This window comes from Poecilia reticulata, chromosome 7 (genome assembly GCF_904066995.2).
Source record: "Poecilia reticulata chromosome 7, P_reticulata-male-v2, whole genome shotgun sequence".
Lineage (NCBI taxonomy): Eukaryota > Metazoa > Chordata > Actinopteri > Cyprinodontiformes > Poeciliidae > Poecilia > Poecilia reticulata.
In genome coordinates, this window is record NC_088836.1 from 26,046,315 (window position 1) to 26,067,255 (window position 20,941).

Below are 20,941 nucleotides of genomic sequence, written 5' to 3' on the forward strand. Positions count from 1 at the left end.
TAAGTTTAAAAAGTGGACATTTTTTACTTTTGAAACTCAGAAATACTGTTTTTTCAAAAAAAATGTATACGTTTTTTGGAGGGTGAAAATTTACTCTTCCTTTTCTATTCCTATCGACAGACAGCGGTTCCAACATATAAAAAATATCACTTTATGTTAAAGCCATGTTGCCCATACTCAGATCATCATGTTGATGTTAGAAATAAGGAGACCCGAAGTCCTAAACAATTCTAAACTTTTATTTTTTCCTAACAAGAGTGAAAAGAAACAAAGGCAACAGTAAAATGAAAAGTTTATACACAAACTCACGACAACTCTGTGTCTCCAATATCAACAATAATAATAATAATAATAATATAGTCATTTGAGCTCATAAACAAAACAAATTGAGACCAGGTGAGTTACACTTAAGTAACCTTACTTTGCAAAGTGAAAATAATGAGATGGTGGATCAGACTGAGAGGAATACATCATGGAGTCAAAAAGGATGGCATCTACAAAAACGAAGCATTGAGCAGAAGGTAAGGATGGAAAGATAAAGCCAAGAGGTACATATATATGTTTATTCTGGAAAAGTAGCACCAAAAACATTAATGCCTGTTTTTAAAACACTTCCCAAAATTTACTCAGGGTGTTGAAAATGCACATCTCATAGGAACAGCTTCAAACACAAGATTAAATACAACTAAAAAAAAAAAGAAAAAAAAAAAAAAAAAAAGTGTAACCATGGTGCCGCTTGTCTCAGGTCAGCAGTCTTAAATCCTGCACTCAGCGTCAGGATTCAGGCCCAAATAACAGTTTAAATTAGCTTATCCAAGGTCAACATGAGCGCTCAAAGGAAGTGAAAGTGATGCTGTTGGTCCTGAGACTGAACTAGCGTTTAGCAACGTGGGGAGTAGTACAAAGCAAAACCGACTGACCTCGGAGAACTTGAAACCAAAGAAGCTGCTTTAACGGCAAGTCTCGCATCGGTCCAACAGTCTGGACAGAAATGTTCAGGTAAGAGTATGTGACGAAATAATAAAATAAAAATGAGCGAGATACTGCTGAGTTATCGATGCGACGGTGGAGTGCAGAAGAAGAGTCATTTCTCTGTTAGTGTCTGACCACATGAGTGAGGGATGAAGCGGCGTCGGGGTAAATGGAGGAGGAGGAAGTGGGAAGGGGACCTGGGGGGGATGTCCTGCATCTTTCTATAACTTGACACTGTTTCTGGCACGGAGAGTTCTGCTTCTCGAATTTCCTGGACAGATGTTTTTGCACGCAGCTCCCACGTTGGCTGCATCACAAAATCTGAGCAAACAGAAACACGATTACGCTGCGATGAAATCAGGAGGCATTTAGAGGCGTTTCTGGGAACCAAAGCGTTACCTCTGGATGGATTTCGACGTTCAAGTGAGGAGGAGGCGGGCTGCTTTTCAGAGGGCAGGTTTTCTTCGACTGGGAGGCGTCCTGGAGTTGATGCCCTGCTGCGTCCGCGCTGCCGCCTCGGTGACCCTTTCTCTTCCTTTTGTCCTTGGGTCGTCCGCGGCTCGTCCTCGCCCCCCTCTGCTCCTCAAGCTCGATCTTTTGAGAGAGTAAAAATGTTACTAATTCAGTTGCCAGAGCGTTTCATAAAAACACCTGGAGCCACATTCTTTAATTTTGCTTAATGCTTAATTCATTTTCATCATCAGATATAAATAATTAACCCGGGAATATTGCGTCATCACTAGCTGCCTTTCCACTGACCATACAATTGAACAATTTCACATTTTGAAAATAAATTTGCTTAATAGAAACAACAATTTTGGAAAGAAATCAACAAATTTTTAGGTGAAACGCTTTGGCATGATGATGTAATTTTTATTTATTTTTTTTGCTGTACTGAAAACTGCAGGTAAAAAAACACGATCCACTACAGGATGTTGCTTCTGGTGGAAACCACAAAGACGACAACAACAGGAAGTGGTGGGAACATGATGGAGTGGCATGTTTTTTTAATCACTTAAACTTATTAATGTGTGATTTTAATTGCTTTTATTACTTAATGGAAACACCACAATTACAAATTTTTCTTTTGTGTCATATTAGTGGAATATTGACAATGTTTTGCACGTATCTATAATGGAAACGCAGCTACTGTTCTCCAGATAAGTTATGTATTTAAACCTCCGTTCAGTTATCAAAATTACATTTTCATTGATCACCTCTGATTGGTAGCAAACAAATCAAAACACCTGAAGAAAAAAAAAAATCCGTTCTTTGTTTATTAAAGGGTTTCTGTCACGTAATTTTAAAAATCTTTACATTTAAGACCAACATGAATAAAAAAAATAAGTTGTCCCCATTAGATTTAAATATATTTTTGTTCATATATTTAAGTTATTAAAGTATGTTGATGCTTTTTTACTCTGGCATTGAAGTTCAATGCTTTAAAAAAAATCAAGGTAACCTGATTTTAGCACCTTATAACAGAAAACGGTAAGTTTTGGAATCTAGCCAACCATTAAAATCAGTTGTTAAGCCATTTTTGTTAATTACCCACTTTTTAATGATGTGTTCCTGAAATTTAGAAAGTTACGGATACAATTGTAAGATTTTTCTGTGAGTTTAACGAGTTACACATAAATAAAGCATCTGAATAGAAAAAACAGAAACCTTTGCTGAAAGCCTAAAGAGCATCTTTAGTTTTAATCCGTTTTAACATACTCTGCTGTACATCCGCAGCTTTGACTAAAACGTTTTTGCTACCTTTCATTAGAACGTTTTGCTGCATGTCTGTGCCTGACCTGAATGAGGGTCTGCAGAGTTTCTGTGGGAGGGTCTGAGGCGGCCTGCAGGACTCTGTGGATGGTGTAGGTCTGGTCCAAGGTGACCTCCAGCAGGTCTCCTTCCAGCTGCAGCTTCTCCAGCTGCTCCCTGGCGCTCTGCGGCAGCGTCACCACTCGGCCCTTCAGCAGAGGCAGCAGGGGCAGCAGAGACTCCACGCCTGGGAGCAAAACGAGAGGGCAGCATTAAAAACGTTCCTTCAGCAGGATGCGGTTCGTAGGAAGAAACCAGCAGAACGTCTTACCTGTAACATTTGACTTCTTGTTGATGCCATTTTGACACTCAGCCTGCCAAACAGAGACAGGACAGATATTTAAAGGTTTGACACGTTTACAGAAGATGTGACAAAGCTCAGGTTCTGTTACAACTAGAGCTGTTGAGATTACAATTATTTCAGTAATCTACTGTTTATTTTGACAATTAATTGAATAAAATAAACATCGTGTTCTGCAGTAGCTACTTAAGGAAGTAAAAGAAATACATGAGAAAACAATAAAAAAATTGTTTAGTTCTTTTTAACCCTCTTGTCCTAAAAGATGATGAGCTTTTCGTTCTGGACGCAGTCTGGGAGCCTGGCACTGACCCTACGTGCGTTTTTACTAATGTTTTGTGTGTGTGGTTTTGGGAACTGACGGTCTGATGGGACACCTCCCCTCACTCGGTCTTTGCTGTCAAATGTCTCATTAACCCTCCTACTACAACCGCAGGATGATTAACGAGAAATTTTATTCCTTAAAACACAATTCAACTGAATCATTTTTAGTCGCAAGTTAGAAGCATGAAAAAAGAATTGAAAATGCAAAGAGATGAGAAATGTTGCAAACTTTTAAAAATTAAACTGAAAAAACCTATTCTAACCTACTCTCAAATTTTAATAATTCATAAAATAGTTTTTTACGGTTTTTTTTCAGTTTTTTCCCCCCACATTATTACTCTTCTTGATGAGCAAGAAAATGGAACCAGATTATAAAAAATAAAAGCTAAAAACAGGAAAGTTACACTAATAATCCAGCAGAAAGCAAAGTCAGAGGTGTGGAAGGATTTCAAACTAGTAGCAGTTTAAAATAATTTATCAAGTTTATTTTGCTCACTGTTAGCCTCTGACAAGTCAAAATACTAAAAATAAAATCAAATTTTCTTTGTTTACTAAAGTGTTTCTGCAGTAATTTAAATTCAAGACTTTTAAGACATTTTTAATCCCTTTAATTATAAGACCAACATGGTTTCAATAAGTTGAGCCAATGGATTTAAATACATATTTTTTATATATTTAAGTTATTTAAACGATGTGTTTAACTCTGACATGCAAGAACTGGGCTTTTAAATCCAGGTAACCAGACCTTCTTGTAAAAAAATCCACGCAGTGCACGAAAGGTGCAATAATTTACTGGCTCAAACATTCTTAATTTTCTGAGATCTGTGATCAACATTTCAGATAAAAAAAATTACATCAGCCAAAATCAGAATTGGCAGGTCAGGGTTTTTAAAGATTGTAATCGGCGGTCGGCCATAAAACTGCAGCTGGTGCTAAAAGGTAACTTAATGAAGCCTCTGGGAATTTTAAAATTCGAATCATTTGACGAATCATTATGAGTTGAAACGTTAAGATGAAAATGGTAACAAGCTGAAAAACGTAACTTACCTGTGAAGCATCGAGTTCCTTCGTCTTCTTTATGGGTGAGCTGTCCTCTGTTAAGTCGATGACGCCGTCTTCTCCTTCTCCTCCCTCAGAGTCAGATAAGACGATAACCGAGTTCCCTTCTGCGTCCTTCTCCTTCTGCTCCTCTTTCTCTGCGAGTTCCTGCAGCTCCTGCAGCACTCGCTGCAGCTCCGGCATCTCCAGCGCCTCCTTGGCCCGGCCCTGCCAGGTGATGGCTCGCTCCGTCAGACACTGCAGAGCCTCTCCTTCCGGCAGGCGCACGGGCAACCGCTGGAGCGCCACCAGCAACGCCAAGATGGTGGCCAAACGAGGGCGGCGCGACCGCTGACACTGAGGGCACAAAAAGCGGGTGTCCCAGTCCCACCAGCAGAGACGGTTGCTCTGTGGGCTGGAGGGCGGCAAGAGGGAGGGGAACGAAACGCAGCCGCCGTGGAACCAGTCCTTGCACAGATGGCAGCGGAGCTGAGGCGCCCGCGGCGGCCCGGCGCACACGCACACCGACTGAGCGGCGGCGGCGCTGCGGCTGCCATTTCTGGTATCCTTCACAGAGTCCCCAGAACGACACGACGCGTCCGTGTCCATGGTCTCGTCCCAGCACCCGTTTTCCTTACAGCTCGCCGAGCTGAGTCCAGATTTACACAAGTTCAGTTTCTGTAGCCTCAGCAGAGCCTCCTTCTCCTGGTGCTCCCCTTCCTTGAAAGCCAAAACCTGGAAACGAAACACCGGCACAATCACACAAACGTATCTGGAGCCAGTGAGGCGTAAAATACAAATCTACAAAGAAAAAAAAGAGGAAAAAGAGTCGTTTGCTTTCTTTAGAGCAGGGAGGTTCAAAGACTTAGTCATGTGGGACAAAATTGTGAAGTTATAACGACTCGCAATGCAAAAAACACAACATTTTATCAACTATTTTAGGTCTAGTTTCTCGCAAAAATATCTTAGTAAACTTTAAATAAAACAAAACTAACTTACTAATAACTTTTCAGCAAAATACAGGAGCTTGTTTTAAATCAATAAATTCTACAATATTGATAAAACTGTTGCTTATAATGGTAAATATAAATTTTTATAAGTGAAATAATATGCCAGTGGAACTAGAACTGGGTTGCTAGGTGACTGGCTGGGCTTGGCTGAGGTTGCTAGGTAACAGCAGCCCCGATTATTTCATGATCGGGGCCACAAAATGGCCCCAATCATGAAATAATCTGCCAGTAGAACTAGAACTGGGTTGCTAGGTGACGGGCTGGGCTTGGCTGGGGTTGCTAGGTAACAGTGCAGCGCCCCGATCATGAAATAATCGGCCAGTAGAACTAGAACTTTTTCATCAATATTAAGGAATGATTGACTTAAAATAAACTCATCTTCCTGAAAAGTTGTATGTAGTTTTGTCTTGTTTCAAGTGTATTAAGAAATTTACACTAGAAACCAGACCAAAACACTAAGATTTAGTTTTTTAGAATAATAAAAAATTTAATCAGAAAAAAGTTATAATTTTTAACATTTTTTTTTTGTTTTTGTTAGCAGAACAATAAACTAAACTAATTACTATTATGCAGCATCATCATAATAATAATATAATAACAACCAAGCAAAAAAATTAAGTAGGAAAGTGAAGACTTATTCTTTGCAGATCTGAAACTTGCAAAGGATTTTGCACATTTATATTAAATTAAAAATATTTTGTTCACAACTCAGACCACAAACATGTAAGAGTAAATTACGCCGCGATAACTGAGTTCACCTTAGACTGTTTGTTGAAGGCAGTTAAATGGTTGCAGTGAGTCCGACGTAGAAGAAAAAAAACAGACACGGCTAATTTGCTAACACACATATTCATGTGCGTTCTGCTTTTACCGTCATATTGCTAGTTTGTCGTCAGTATGGACCTGCAGCCAAAGTAGACTTTTTTTTTTGGAAAATATTTCTTCGTTTGTTAAACTGAAGATTTAAATCTTCAATTTAATTTGTTCAATTAAACTGAAGATTAATTGAACAAATTAATCTTCAGTTATAAAAACAGAGAAAGTCACTTTCTTTGAAAATATTTGTTTTGCCAAGTTTAACAAATAAAATAAAATCTGATTTGGTGAAGTGAAGTCGACTTTAGAACAAATTCTTTGAAAAGATGTTTGTTTAATTATTGCAAAAGCTGGTTATGAAAAGACAAATGGTTTGTCATTTTCCATTATGTTGATCATTTTACCCCGACTACAATCGCCTACATTTTTATCATTCTTGAATTGCAAAATTCCGTGAGAGGGCCACAAAATAGCCCCAGGGCCACAGGTTGGACCCCCCTGACCTGGAGGTTGGGTTTCAGGATTCTTACGATAGCTGCCGGGTCCCTGAGCGCCTGAGCAGAGAGACCCAAAGTGTTGGAATCAGAGTCGTCCAGAGTTTCGTCCAGCGGCTCCGACTCGGTCCGGCGCTCTCTCCTTTTCACACACGGACACAAAACCTGCGGCAGGCGAAGGACGGGTCACAGTTAACGCTTACAGCAGTTTGACAAGGTGCGAGAAACACAATAGACCTGGAACTGAGAAGTATGTCATTAAATTGTCAATTTTAATCATATAATTAATTAAAATTATACAATTAATCTTAATCAATAAGATAATTAAAATACAGACTGCTACAAGAGATCATTCCTGCCAACATCACCATCTACAGTAACTCTGAAGAATCTGAATTAATGACTTATAACAACATCTAATTTCCCTTTGGGATCAATAAAGTATTTCTGAATTTAAATTTGAACACAAAGTTAAGTTGCAACCACTAAATTTACAAAAATATATACACAGCTCTGGAAAAAATTATGAGACCACTTAAACTGATCAGTTTCTCTGATTTTACTTTTAATAGGTTTATGTTTGAGTAAAGGGAACATTGTTCTTTTATTCTATGAACTACTGACAACATGTCTCTGAAATTCCAAGTAAAAATTTTGTATTTACAAAAAATGAGAAATGGCCAAAATAACCAAAAAGATGTAGTGCTTTCCAGAGGTTAACGGAATATTTTCTGTATTTGACCAGTTATTTTTTTTAAATAACGGAAAAATTTAAAGTCCGTCGGTCATTTGACAGGTTATAATTAACACCCTTGACTGGTGCACATGGGCAGACATTTCAGACTTTACGCAAAGATTTAATCTCAGAGGCAACTAAAATCAATTAATAAAAGATCCTTTGTGAATATCATCTCAGGGACTCTGAACTAAATGGGTCTTTCTGACGGCGTGTTGAAGAGTTACGGACCGGACGCACTGGAGCGAGTCTGGTTCAGAAGCACTTTACAAACCTTTGGTAGAAACGGCGTGTTTAATTTCAGTCTCCATTACATACAGAACAGAGAAAACTAAAGAGGATGCAATGTTGCGTTAATCCATTTATACTCTAAACAGAGGAGCCTGCAGTTGATCTTGAGGAAATAAATAAAAGTGCAGACATTAATTACACCGTAGTCCGCTGCAGTTTAATTCTGTTTATTCGAAGAATTAAACTCAACTCATCCTGCGGTTTTAACAAGTGGAGCTGAAGACGTTACCGTCCCGCGCCCAGAAGAGTAACATCTCTCCACTTCGGGGAAGTGAAACCATGCAAAAAAATAAATAAAAATCCTCGTAAAAGCGCACGTCCGGACCGCACACGGTAAAAAAAAGTTCAACTGATCGGTTTGGATCAGGCAGATCCAACTGACTGATGAATTAGCGCAGATTTCTCTGCAGATGGGAACCAGGATGAATTTATGAAGCTGTGAGTTCAGACCGCAGCAGGTGAAGTGATGCAATTTAAGTGTAGTCGTTTAATTTACTACAAGTTATTGGGGGCTCAGTCAGTTAGATCCGTTCATCTGCTTTATGTGTGATGGGATCTGGATTCACGGTTCAACTGAGTGAATATTAACTAAACCACATAAAAATGCGGCTAAATAGCCGATATTAATGAGATTAGAGTTTGACGGGTAAAAATGGTCCATGACAGATTTTTGTTAATCCTATCGATCAAAATGACGGCAAACAAAAAAGTCTAGCGCGACCTCTGGTGCTTTCAGAACTTAAGTAATGCAAAGAAAACAAGTTAACATTCATTTAGAAACAACAATATGAATGTTTTAACTCAGGAAAAGTTCAGCAATCAATATTTGGTGGAAAAACCTGGAGGTTTTCAGTGGGGCTCAGTGCAGTGGGCTCTTAATAACAGGAAGGCTAACAAGTTTTCTGGCTTGTTTCAGGCTCACCTCCAGTAAACTGTGCTGACTGCTTTTCTTCAGGAAGGTTTTAGTGGCCTTGTCCCTCCAGGAGTGAGCGCTGGCCACCTGCAGCTCCAGCTGCCTCAGCTCCTCCATTAAGACCGGTAAGTCCCTCCCAATCGCCACCAGGCCCTCCAGGTCGTCCAGACATGGGTAATGCTCCCCGTTCTGCAATGACACATTTCACAACTATTTATTCATTTCTCCTGGCTTAGAGCACAAACATGAAAGAAACAGCAAAAATATAACAGGACCCTAAAATATTATATATATATATATGTATATATTTTATAAAATTTTCCTTTTATTTATTTTATTTTTCTCTTATGTTATGTCCGTATGGTGATTTATGTTCATTAAGGGAAAAAAATTCAGAAGTTATGCAAGTTTTGCAAAATGTATGTAATGTAGATAAATCTATAATCTCCTGATAAACAAAAAAATATATATAGCAAGATTCCTGAAACAAATGACTAAAATAATGTTAGAAAAATCTCACCATGTACTTTTTGTCTAATTGCTGGTTTATTTAATCTATTTTCCGTTTCGGATCAATTGTCTCAGGCTGAAAGGTGAAACATAAATAAAGTTGCCTCGACTTATTTTGTGTGTACGAAGACATCTGCAGCATAAACTAGAACTACTTGGTAAGATTTTGTGTTGTTGCAGTGCAGAAGAGGTCCTGCTCCTGTATTTAGTATAAACTGTGTTGCTTGGTTTTCTTCGTACCTGGATTTCCTCCAGGTCTGTGACCCAGGCCCGCGCGCGCGTCAGGCAGCCCCGCAGAGCCTCGATGTTGGGCAGCTTGACGGGGATAAGCTGGGCCTCGTTCACGATCGCCTCCAGGGTGGAGAGAGGATGCTTCTGCCTGCAGGAGCGAAACAAAAGATCATCTGACGTCTCTACATCGTCATCACAGCTGCCAAATGAATTAGGGGTCGTTACCTCTGCTCCAGGCAGATCTGTGCCTTCTCCTCCCAACGCTCGGCGATGGTGAGCAGCTCCTGAAGCTCCGCCATGGCCGTTTCCACGGATACACTTTGAGCCACGTTGCAGCCTGCCTCCATCAGGTTCCTCAGCACCTCCAGCGTCACCTCGTGCTTCTCCCCTCCGCCTGTGCCCAGCGTGTGCCTCACCTCCTCCAGCCAGTGGCCCTGCGCCTTCAGGCCCTGGAGTAAATTACACTCGGGCACCACGACGGGCAGCTTGCCCCCGTCCTCCAGCAGGCTCTGCAGCTGCTCAGGAGGAGGCGACTCTTTCCTCCAGTCCTTGTTGTTGACCAGGACTTGGGCCTGTTTTCGGAAATCCTCAACTGTTTGCAAAACCGCCTTGAAAAATTAAACATCGAAAGCAAGAATTTTAGACAAATAATTTCATGAGACATGTTCCTACAGTTTGATCACATTGGGTTGTTTGTTTATGGCATTCTATTTTCATTTATGTTCTTAAAGGGCCAGTTGGTACCACAATGTACTGATAAAACCCATTAAACTGTTAAAATATTAATAAGTAGCCATCTGAGCATTCGATGAGGACAGCAACTAATCATTATTTTATAAACTGATTATTCAATCAATCATTCTGACGATTTATTGATTATTATGACAATTAATCAGATAAAAAAAGTGTCATATTCTGCAGATTTTTCATTTAACTAAGTCTTTTTTATGCAATATTAGGAATATATTAGAAGACTCAAACGAATAATTGAGTCACTTTTGAATTATTATTCTGCTAAGATTTGATTGATAAAAAATTATTCTTTAAGGATTGTTTTAGTGCATTCCTCTGGAGTCTGGAGGGCCACATAAACAGCCTATGTGGGGCCACTTTTGGCCCCCAGGCCTCCAGTTTGATACGTGATTTACTGCAACGTTATTCGACATGTTTCTTACCTGCACTTCCTTTAAGTGTTTAATCACACATGGCAGGTTTTGCATTTTCTCAACCAAGGACTTCAGCTCAGCCAAAGTCATCCTTTCATCACTGAAAGGAAACAACATGGAAGTTGTTCAAGCCTGAATAATAAGCTGCTAATGTAAGAGGTGAAGCCTGTGAATCATCTCACCCAGTCTTTGTGTTGCTGAGGAGCTCGGCGCTCGTCTGATGGCAGAACGCGATGTCTTTAAAAACAGCGTTGAGTTTCCTGAGGAGCTCGTTGTCGGGAAACCGTTTCTCTGCTGCTTCCGCCTTCAACTTCTCCAAGTCAAGAATTTCTGCAAATAAATTTTCACTTAACGTTAAACTAAACCCAGAAGAGAAGTTGATCTTATCATTTATGAGGATTTTCTACCTATTTTGTGTCCTTCCTCCTGTTCAAGCGCCTCTTTTACTCTGTTGGCCCAGGAATCGAAGGACTCCGACCTGACCTTTAACCGATGGAGCATGGCCAGCAACTCATCCAGGGTGTATCTGTACCTGCAGGGTAAAAATCAAAACCATGAGTAAAGGAGGGAAACAAGGCTCTGGAAAAATTAAAGACGGGACTTGCTGAGGTGTTCCCCAAGGCTCTATACTCAGTCCTATATATTTTCCTTCATTGTTGTTGATAATTAAACTTATTTACTTTTTCCTCTCTGACTGCAGCTTCTGCTTACACTCTGCAAGTAGAAGTCGTTTTTTCAGATGCACCAAATTGCCAAAGATCAATTTATGTTTTTTTTAAGTACCTAGAAAACCTTATTTAAGCCTTCACTTCATTGTCTCTTTGTTTGTTACATCAGCCATAAACAACATCATCTTAGGGTTGCAACTAATTACCGTTTCAGAAATCGATTATACTATCCATCATTCTGACGATTAATCGATTAGTCTGTCGATTAATCTGTCGATTAATCTGATAAAAAGTATCAAATTCTGCTAATTTTTTATTCAACCATTTAAGCCTTTTAATGCCATATTAGGAACACATTAATCAATAATATCAATAATCAGATCACAAAATGGGTTTTACAGAACTGGAACCACGTGAAGTTAAAATTATGACACTAGAGAAGATCTGGGTAGAAATAACTTCTCTTTCTAAAGGTTTTTTTTTTATCTTAGAAGCAAAATGTTACTTTTTTTCCCCACAGTTTTAGTTTAAATATCAGCTCTGAATATTTTGTCCTTTCAGAAAACGCCGTTTTTGGTATAATCCAGTCAATGATTAATCAATTACTAAATTAGTTGACGATTACTTCATGATTAATCATTTCAGTCCAAATCTGAAATACTTCCAATTATCAGTTAACGGCTTTTGGAAAGTGAGACCACTTCACAGCATTTTTTAAATGCCTGTTCATTAGTTTTCACGTTGGTTTCACAGTTATTTTTACTTAATTTTCAAAGGTCAGACCTGAGGTAGAGCTTTTCGGTGGGGCAGTTGCACAGATCCTGAGTGTGATAGAGACACACGAGTCGCTCGGGACAGTTGGAGCAGGCCAGAGCGGAGAGGAAGCACGTCGTCTTGCATTTATCACACTGTCTCTCATCATCAGGCAGCAGCTCAAAAGCCTCTCGCTCTGCTTCTGTGATGCCCTGCAAACGCAGACAAATCCTCACGTCAGCCACGGTCTACCTCCAGATTAGCACCACACGATTCACTTCTGCGCCTCACCCTTTCCATCAGATTCTTGCGCAGTTTTCTCTCCTCTTGAACGAAGATGAACATCTCCCGATGCGTAGCTGCAGCCAGGTTAAGGTCCAGTTTTTCTGGACATGCAGCCATTTTACAGGTGAGCTCCTCGTGAGAGAACACACAATACCTCCTCAGGCGGCGGTAATGCTCGATACAGTGTCGACCAGCAGGGAGCTGCAAATGCAAACACATAAAGTCATTAGTATCATGCAGAACTGCAAATTAGGTCTGTCTCGATAATACACTTAGCTGGATGATAAACTACAGAAGTTATTGTTGCTTTGAGGTTATTATCAGTAACACATTCTTAAATCGCAGTAAATTTCAAACTCCAATGAACATTTAACACTGGAAAACATTTTAAATATCACAAATAAATAAATAAAAAATAATTCATTTTATTTCTTGTTTCTGTCTATAAACAAAATTGTCCTTCAAATAATTTCACCAAAGTATCAGACTGACGACTTCTGTCATCCAGTCTTTGGTAGAAACAGAGAAAATAAAACTGTAAATGTAAAATTAAAGCAGGTTAAAAAACTGTTTAAAAATGAGCTCATTGCGAAATATGTTGTCGCAAAGACCAAAAATGCTGTTGATGATTTTAAAAATGTCTAAAATAATTGTGCATTTAAGGATGAGAATGTGGGATTAAAGTGTCCTACCACGTGAAAATAGTTTAAGATTAATTGATGTTTGTAGATTTAAATGTTTATAAGTCGAGTAGGAGAGGAGCAGGAAACCATATTATCTTCTGTCTGCTCCTTTTTTAACAAATGATGTAAAATTGAACATCAATTGGCCATAATAATTAGTTTTTACTTTTTCCGTTTGAAATCAAATAAGTGAATAAATGGAAATTACTGAGCTTGTTTTAATTTATCATGCAATCAATTGATTTATTTCTTATTGCGACTCTTCAAATTAGACCAAAGTGAGCCAAACGTACCCAATCTGCAGTGCAGAAGTTGACTGCTTCAGCAAAGTTATATCCCTGATTGAAGCCACTGTGGTAGGCTCGAGGAAAGGTGATCACAAACTCGCCGGCACACTGGTTGGTGCGAACCACCTAGAGTTTGGAAACAGGAAGTTAGCTGGAGAAGCTTCACAGAGCGGTTCCTGTCTGAGCCGTTGCTGATGCGGTACTGACCGGTACACCATGAGCCATGAGGATGTTGGGGTTCATGATGGTGACGAGCTGGTGCAGGAGGTCGGGTTGGTACTCAAACAGCTCTGGCGTCAGCTTCTTCATGACATCTTCAAGCTGCTCAGCTGCCGCAGAGGGAACTCCATACCAGGTCTTGGGTTCACCCCTGCAGGTTAGGGGAGCAAAACGGAGCCTCAAGCTTCACTTAAACACTTTATTACTGCATTCATGCTCACACAGGGACACAGACAGAGGCACTGAAGGTGAAGTACCAGTGCAGGTAGTTGATGGAGTAGCTCCAGTGATCCTCAATGTGCCAGCAGAACGTTGAAAACACCATGCCCACGTAAAGCCAAGGAACCTTCATCCCGGAGATGTCTCCATTAATGTGGCAGAGGAGCGACTGCTCCAGCACAGGCATCACGTTTAGGTTCCAGCCAGAGCGCGCGTAGTCCTGCCCAACAGAGGCAAAAACGGCTCAGGTTCACCAAACAGGGTTTAATTTGAACAATTCAGGCTACAAACATCATTCATGGAGAATATGCAAATCATAATTTAATATTTTCATCTGTATTTACCAACATATATACAATTTATAACAGACTGCCACTGCCCACTGTTATTTGTCGTAAGTTTATTATTATTGTTACTTTACTTGTCATTTATTTACTTATTTTAATTATTATTGTGTGCTATGCTGGGACAAACAAAATTCTTCCCCCTTACATGATAAAAGTATTATCTTATATAAATAAAATAAAAGAGGCTCATTTTTTAAATCAAAATGTGCCACAGAGCGATACAGGAAAGCCATTAACAACCGATGAGCTAAGAAGAGAAACAATCAGCATACCTCCTCTTCTTTTGTGAGTTCCTTCTTCCCGTTATTCATCGGAAAGCCGCTCCCGAACTCTTTGGAGTGAATGTCGGCTCCGTACTCGACGGTCACGTCTTCCTCAATGCTGCTGACTAACCTCCAGAACTCCCTCTCCACCAGTTCAGTGGGAACCATCTACACAAAACAAGAGCGCCGGACACTTAACCTCCGTCTCTAATCTCACATCAGGCCAGTAATTTCCAGCTGAACTCACATGAACAGGCATGTTGAAGTAATCGGCTTTGAACGAGTCGGCCATTTCTCCAAAACTCTGCAAAGTGTACTCTCTTGTTGCTTGCTCAAAGCCAAAGGCTTCTGACGGTTTCTTGCACTCCTGAGGAAAAGACAAGAAGCGACAAGTCAGGAAACTCAAAAGTAACCCTGGCCTCTCATGTGGCTGAGAGAAATCAATAAGGCTGCGTTCACACTGCAGCCTGAAGTGACCTGATTCTGATTTTACTGTCTTAATGCGACCTGAAGCTGATCTGTTCATGAACGTCGGAACAACATGGATCAGATTTTTTTTTAATGTAACCAGGTTGGTTGGAAATGTGGTTCTAAATTCGATCCGTCTCCCTCCGTCCGTTCAGCTCTCAGTCGGTCAGTTTAAGTCCAGAGCGAAAACTCGTCTAATCTCCCTGGCCTTCCACACAAGTTAAAGAGAAACGGTAATAAAAAGAAAGAAAAATTCTGCAGCTAAAATGTAGGTATTGTTTGGTTTTCATTCATACTAATAGCTTTTGGTATTGTTGCCAAATTTATATTCGTCTTTTTATTTTTACTTAATTTTATGTTCTATTTTATAATTTATCTGCCTGTGATGTTGTGTTTGTTGTGAACCAACTTGCTCAGCTGAGGCTGCTGTAAATGTGCTGCATAAATAAACTCTGACGTGACTAAGGCTGCGTTCACAGTGCAGCCTGAAGAGACCTGATTCTGAGCTTTTTGCCTTAATGCGACCTGAAGCTGATCTTTTCATGATCGTCTGAACAACACAAGTCGGATGTTTTCCGAATGCGACCCAGGCTGCTTGGATATCCGATACACATCTAACTCTGATGTGACCCAACGTCCAGGTCGCATCCATCCAACCTGAACGTCACTGATACTCAACAGATGTCACTACTCTGCACCCGATACGTCCAACCGGGAAGAAAAACAGCAACCATGGCGAACTATAATGAGTTGTTAATGTGCTGCTCCGGTCGGCAACAACCTCAAAATCGTAAGATGAGCTCCACCATGTCTACACTGAGCACTTCTTCTTCTTCATCTTCACAGTTGGCAAAACACTGAGCGCGCTCTCGATGTGTGACGGTATTGCGCCCTCTACTGCGCATGCGGACACTTTCAGGTCGTTTATAGTTCTCACTTGAGATCACATACAAGTCGCATATATTTGGAAGTGTGAACGACAACGCCCAAAATATTAAAAAATTAAAAATCCACTTTCACTTCAGGCTGCAGTGTGAACGCAGCTTTAGAGTCTTTTAAAATAAAATCTTTCAACTTACTTCAGCGACACACTTTGGGCATCGCCACTTGCTTTTTGGAGGATCAGTGAGCGGCGGGAGGAGACAATAGGTGTGATAGTTTTCATCACAGCTGTCGCACTGCAGGAGTTTCTCATCGTCATCTCCCCGGCCGCACATCCGACAGATGAAAGAATCCACCTTTGGAAGCACGAAACGAAGAAAACTTTAATTATCATGTCATTAGATCAGAACAAATGAAAAGTGCAGCAACTCCTGGACTTACACACTGAGGGTTGGTAATGTTTCGTCTGAGCCTCATGGTCATTTTGGATCCATCATCCTCTCCGTATTCCGCCTTTACTTCTTCCTTCTTCACTTCCGTTTTGACTATAACAGTCAGAGGAGGAAGCTGCGGATTGGATGAACCCTCATCAGTTTGCTTCTCTTCTGGGTCGAGACCCTCAGGTTTGATGGGAGCGTCATCAGAAGCATCGTCAGAAGCAGGAAGTGTGGCGTCCTTGATGGTAACAGTTTGAGGCAGATCATCTGAAAAGGAGAGAGGAAAAGAACGACATCTTCAACTCTGCTTATCACAAAACTCTGGAGGGTTTCAATTATGGAAGAAAGCTATGAATTAAACCAGAGAACTATTACTTTTTTCGTTAAAATAGATTGTATACACATTTGTAAGTAGGACTAAAAAGATTTGAGTCAATTGAGTGAACTGATTACTCAACCGAATGCAGCAGAATCAGGAGTAACGCGAGGTAAAACCTTAAAAAACCAATTATATGGTAGTAGTATGCACACAATATCTACACACTGATCTGCAACATGTTTTAATGAGGAACTATAAATGCATTTTAGTAATAATAACAGATTTTTAGAATAAAAATGATCACAATTTCACCAAATATCAGGACTATGGGAGACCATCTGCCATGGTCTGATATTTCAGCGCTAGATTAGAATAAAACCAGAAGCTTTTAAGAGATTATAAACAGCATCAAAGCTTATTGATCACGGAAAAATTGTCCAAGAATGAAAACAGCTTAGCTTTATATGATAAATATGTCTTTAAAAAGGTTTCTAATAAATTAAACTGATGTTTTATGGTTTATCTGCACAAAAATTTGAAGGAAATGGACGAATGCTTCTTTGATAAAATATTTAAACAGCAAACTATGCAGCAAGGTATATAAATATTTTGGAACCAAATTAAGTGTAATAAAGTAAAATATTAAAGTTTGATCACATAAGACAACGATCCAAGATGCAGCTGGTGAAGGAAAGGAGAATCTCACAGATTTCCATTACCAGTTCTTTGCTTTGTCAATATTCCACTAATATCAAAAAGACGTTAAAATTTAATCATGTCCAATTTAAATGTTTTCATATTCTTTTAATACTGATCCAAAAACTGCAGATTTTTCCTAAAAAAAAAAAAAATTCTGAAAGTCAAAAAGAATTAGTTTTTCTAGCAAATTTTTTGACAAAATGACAAAAAGCAATTTTGTAACTGCCGTGTTTCCATTTAATAAAAAAAAAAAAAAAAAAAAATCAAGTGAATAAGTTTTAGTCATTTAAAAAGACACTATCATCATCCTTCTACTTTTGCCCCTAGTACATCCAGCTGTTAATCATGTGACGCGTGTCGAGCAAAAAAATTAAGAAAAAAAAGTGCTTATATTGCAGTTTTGCAAAATGCAATCATTTCTTTACAGCCAAAAAAACCACCTAATCCTAGCGCACAACATGAGTTTTTTTCAAAACTGGTGCGTTTCCATTAACTCAAATCATTTTTCTAATTCCAATTTGTGCAAAAAATATGGTAAATGGAAACTGAGCTCCTTGTAACATGACAAACGACATTAATTCACCTTTTTTCTTGAAGCCTTTGTCCCTTGCTACAAGTCCAAGTCCCATCATCTTTGGTCCGGCTCCGTAGATCTGCAGCTTCTTCAGCTCGGGGTTCTTCTCTATGTCTTCCTCTGTTGGTTCCGGCTGCAAATAAAACGACACTTTCATTACGAAGCCACAGACGGACAGCAGCAGCTACTTCACCAAACACACAAGCAAAGCAACAGCCGAGTGATGACCGAGTGCAGAACAAAGTAAACGAACTAAACGCATCACAAGAAAGGATTAGGGATTCAAAGGACGGAAATGTTAACCTTTAACCCAGTGGAGACTAAAAGGACAGGAGCATCCGTCACTGGAAAACAAACCCACCAGCAACCAGTGATGGTGAGGAAGAAGTTTCAACATCCACCACATCTTTGCATTCTCTGTTAGTATATAAATGAAATATTAAAACGTATAAAAAATAATAAGGTTTTTAGAAGGTGTTTAATATTAGAAAGTTAATAAAAAGGCCTGAGATGCACGTTTACATTTTAAGAAAAATAAAAAAAATACTTGCCAAGAGTCAACCCTGCTAACTACTTTTTATTTTCACCAAAAAAAATTCTCAAATTAAGAAATTCAAATTTGCTAGAAAAACTCAAAAAAATTTCTAGATCAAACAAAAAAAAGAAAATTAATCAGTATTAATTTTAAAAATGTATTTTAAAAAGTTTATTTTAATTATGATTACATTTTTTTAATCAACATAAAAATCTGTATATTAAATTTTTTTAAAATCTGTATTAATTTTTAAAAAATTATCAAAAAATTTAAATTATAATTTTAATTATTTTCACTATAATTTGTATTTTATTAATGTAAAAACTTGTGCATTATTTTAAAAAATTATTCTTAGTCAACCCTTTTAGTATTTTTATACCAAATCTTACTTTGAAAAAACAACAGAAAAACAACAGTATGATCAGTGTGATGATATTCTGAACTGTTCTCGTGTAACCAACGTTTTCCTCTTACCTGAACTGAATCCTGCTATGAGGGATTTACGTATTTTAAAGAAAATCATTGAAGTTATCAAAACTTAAAAAGCCCTAACATACTCGGGTTTAAATCTGCAAAGAGTCAAAACACATTTTAAAAAGTTCAAACCCAACAAACCCATAATCATTTTGAGCAGGTTTTACAACTAAAACTGACCCACTGCAGGAAACGCTGGGTGCAAATTCGAAAACTAATGCGTAGTAAGAGTTTCACAATAAAAGCCTTTCACAATACTTTGAGATGTTGTTAAACAACAGACAAAAAAAGAAAAATAAACATATAATGCCCTAAAAGATGCTGTTCCACAATGTTTCTTTTTCCCAATGCAATGATTCCAAAATGGTTGAATCAAGACCACCTGAAAGCAGCTGCAGGTAGAGATGCATCAAGCAGAAACTCAGGACGAAGACGACGCCAAACAAGATGTAATTCACTTTTACTGACGAGGAAATAAACCAAGTCTAACTGTTAAACGGACTCTTTGTTGTGGCTGTGGTCACTTTTTTTTAAATTCTCAGAACGATTGAATTCAGACAAAGCAAAAAATAATTATTTTAAGCAAATGCATATCAGCTATTTATTTAATGTTTATTCTGATAACTTTTGCTGTTTTAAGCTGTTAAACTTGTTATTTTAAATGTACTTCATAAATATGTTAACCTTCTAAAAGAAGTGAGACTTTCAGAGGTAAAGAGGAGTATTCAGGATTTCAAACTCTGTCCATCAATGATCAGGTTGGATTTCAAAATGTTAGCAGCCTTTTGGAAGACTCACATTTAAAAGGTAAACATTCAAAAATAAAATAAAAAGTCTATTTTTGTTTTTGATCTAAAATGAAAACTACAATTCTGTTTTATGGCGACCACTTTCTCGCACATGGTGTGACGTCACCTCTGGGGCCAATGTACCTACTTAATGCACGTTCACAACAGAAATAACACTATTAACGTTATTTAGACACTATTAGCGTTATTTAGACACAATTAGCGTTATTTAGACACAATTAGCGTTATTTAGACACCATCAGTGTTATTTACACCATTAGCATTATTTAGACACTATCAGTGTTTAGACACTATTAGTGTTATTTACACTATTAGTATTATTTAGACACTATTAGCGTTACTTAGACACTATTAGCGTTATTTAGACACTGTTAGCGTTATTTAGACACTGTTAGCGTTATTTAGACACTATTAGCATTACTTAGACACTGTTTAGACACTATTAGCGTTATTCAGACACTATTAGCATTATTTAAACACTATAAGTGTTATTTAGAATAGAATACAACTTTGTCATTGCACATGTCAAGTACAAAGCAACCAAATGCAGTTTGCATCCATCCAGAAGTGCTTAACAGAATAAAAAATATATTACAAATGTTTTTGTAATACGTTTTTTTTTTTTTTTTTTTTTTTTACAAAAATATACTATTTAAACCCTTTTAATGCTAATAGTGCCCAAGTAACATACACTCATATGGCTTCTATCTCTTAACAAGAATCAGAATCTGATCAAAATAAAAATAAATAAATAGCGGTAGGCAAAAACATTTTTAAATTGGTGATTAGGAATTTGCCACAGTGCATCTCTAGTTGCAAGCCCTTCAGTCATGTAGCTGCAGCTCTGTCGTTCCTCCAATTTTGCTTCATACTTTCTACTATTGACACTTTTGTAAGCAAAAGCAGAAAGAGCAAAATAAAATTTGTATGATGATGTAGGACAAACTCACAGAAAACTGTTAGCTTTAACTAACTAAAAACGAGCAAAAAAAGCAAATTTCACCAATCTGACTATTTTTAGTCACAAATTGTACTCTGTAATTAATTAAACAAGTATTTTTAATAGGTCTACATAAGTGCACTCAAATGAGAACCCATGCAGTCACAGTGTTAGCGTCTGAAGTGATCGTAGAGCAGGCCGAATCAAAGGAAGTGGAGAAAATTAGGACATGGACAGCTCAGCAAGTAAGCATTTAAAGGCAAGCATTAATAAAGAGAATATGTGTGAAAGAAAAGAGAGCAAAGCGAGTCAAAAATACCCTGGAAGAGTTCGTTTTTTTATAGCAGTTTCAATGTTTTTATAGACTGATGAAAGGCTAAAAAAGGATACAGGAACAGCTGGCAACATCTGTAAAAACCTGAAAACTCTGCAATACATCTTTACACAGTAACGCTAAAACTGATAACAG

General features: G+C 38.4%; 1 protein-coding gene across 3 annotated transcripts in view; it reads right to left on the minus strand.

The window, feature by feature from the left end:
• Positions 1–225: 225 nt before the first annotated feature.
• kdm5c (lysine demethylase 5C) overlaps positions 226–20,941 on the minus strand; it is a 31,705-nt gene continuing 10,989 nt past the window's right edge. For all 3 annotated transcript variants that reach the window (XM_008414351.3, XM_008414349.3, XM_008414350.3), the window contains 22 exons: positions 17,724–17,847; positions 16,127–16,389; positions 15,883–16,041; positions 14,583–14,702; positions 14,345–14,503; positions 13,764–13,945; positions 13,495–13,657; positions 13,294–13,413; positions 12,324–12,518; positions 12,063–12,244; positions 11,019–11,143; positions 10,794–10,941; positions 10,621–10,711; positions 9,671–10,053; positions 9,455–9,593; positions 8,714–8,893; positions 6,801–6,929; positions 4,454–5,179; positions 3,056–3,098; positions 2,772–2,971; positions 1,372–1,566; positions 226–1,293 (listed from right to left, as the gene is read on the minus strand). In XM_008414351.3, coding sequence (XP_008412573.1) covers positions 1,285–1,293; positions 1,372–1,566; positions 2,772–2,971; positions 3,056–3,098; positions 4,454–5,179; positions 6,801–6,929; positions 8,714–8,893; positions 9,455–9,593; positions 9,671–10,053; positions 10,621–10,711; positions 10,794–10,941; positions 11,019–11,143; positions 12,063–12,244; positions 12,324–12,518; positions 13,294–13,413; positions 13,495–13,657; positions 13,764–13,945; positions 14,345–14,503; positions 14,583–14,702; positions 15,883–16,041; positions 16,127–16,389; positions 17,724–17,847 — 4,035 coding nt within the window. In that variant the 3' untranslated portion in view covers positions 226–1,284. The remainder of the gene's footprint in view (positions 1,294–1,371; positions 1,567–2,771; positions 2,972–3,055; positions 3,099–4,453; positions 5,180–6,800; positions 6,930–8,713; positions 8,894–9,454; positions 9,594–9,670; positions 10,054–10,620; positions 10,712–10,793; positions 10,942–11,018; positions 11,144–12,062; positions 12,245–12,323; positions 12,519–13,293; positions 13,414–13,494; positions 13,658–13,763; positions 13,946–14,344; positions 14,504–14,582; positions 14,703–15,882; positions 16,042–16,126; positions 16,390–17,723; positions 17,848–20,941) is intronic.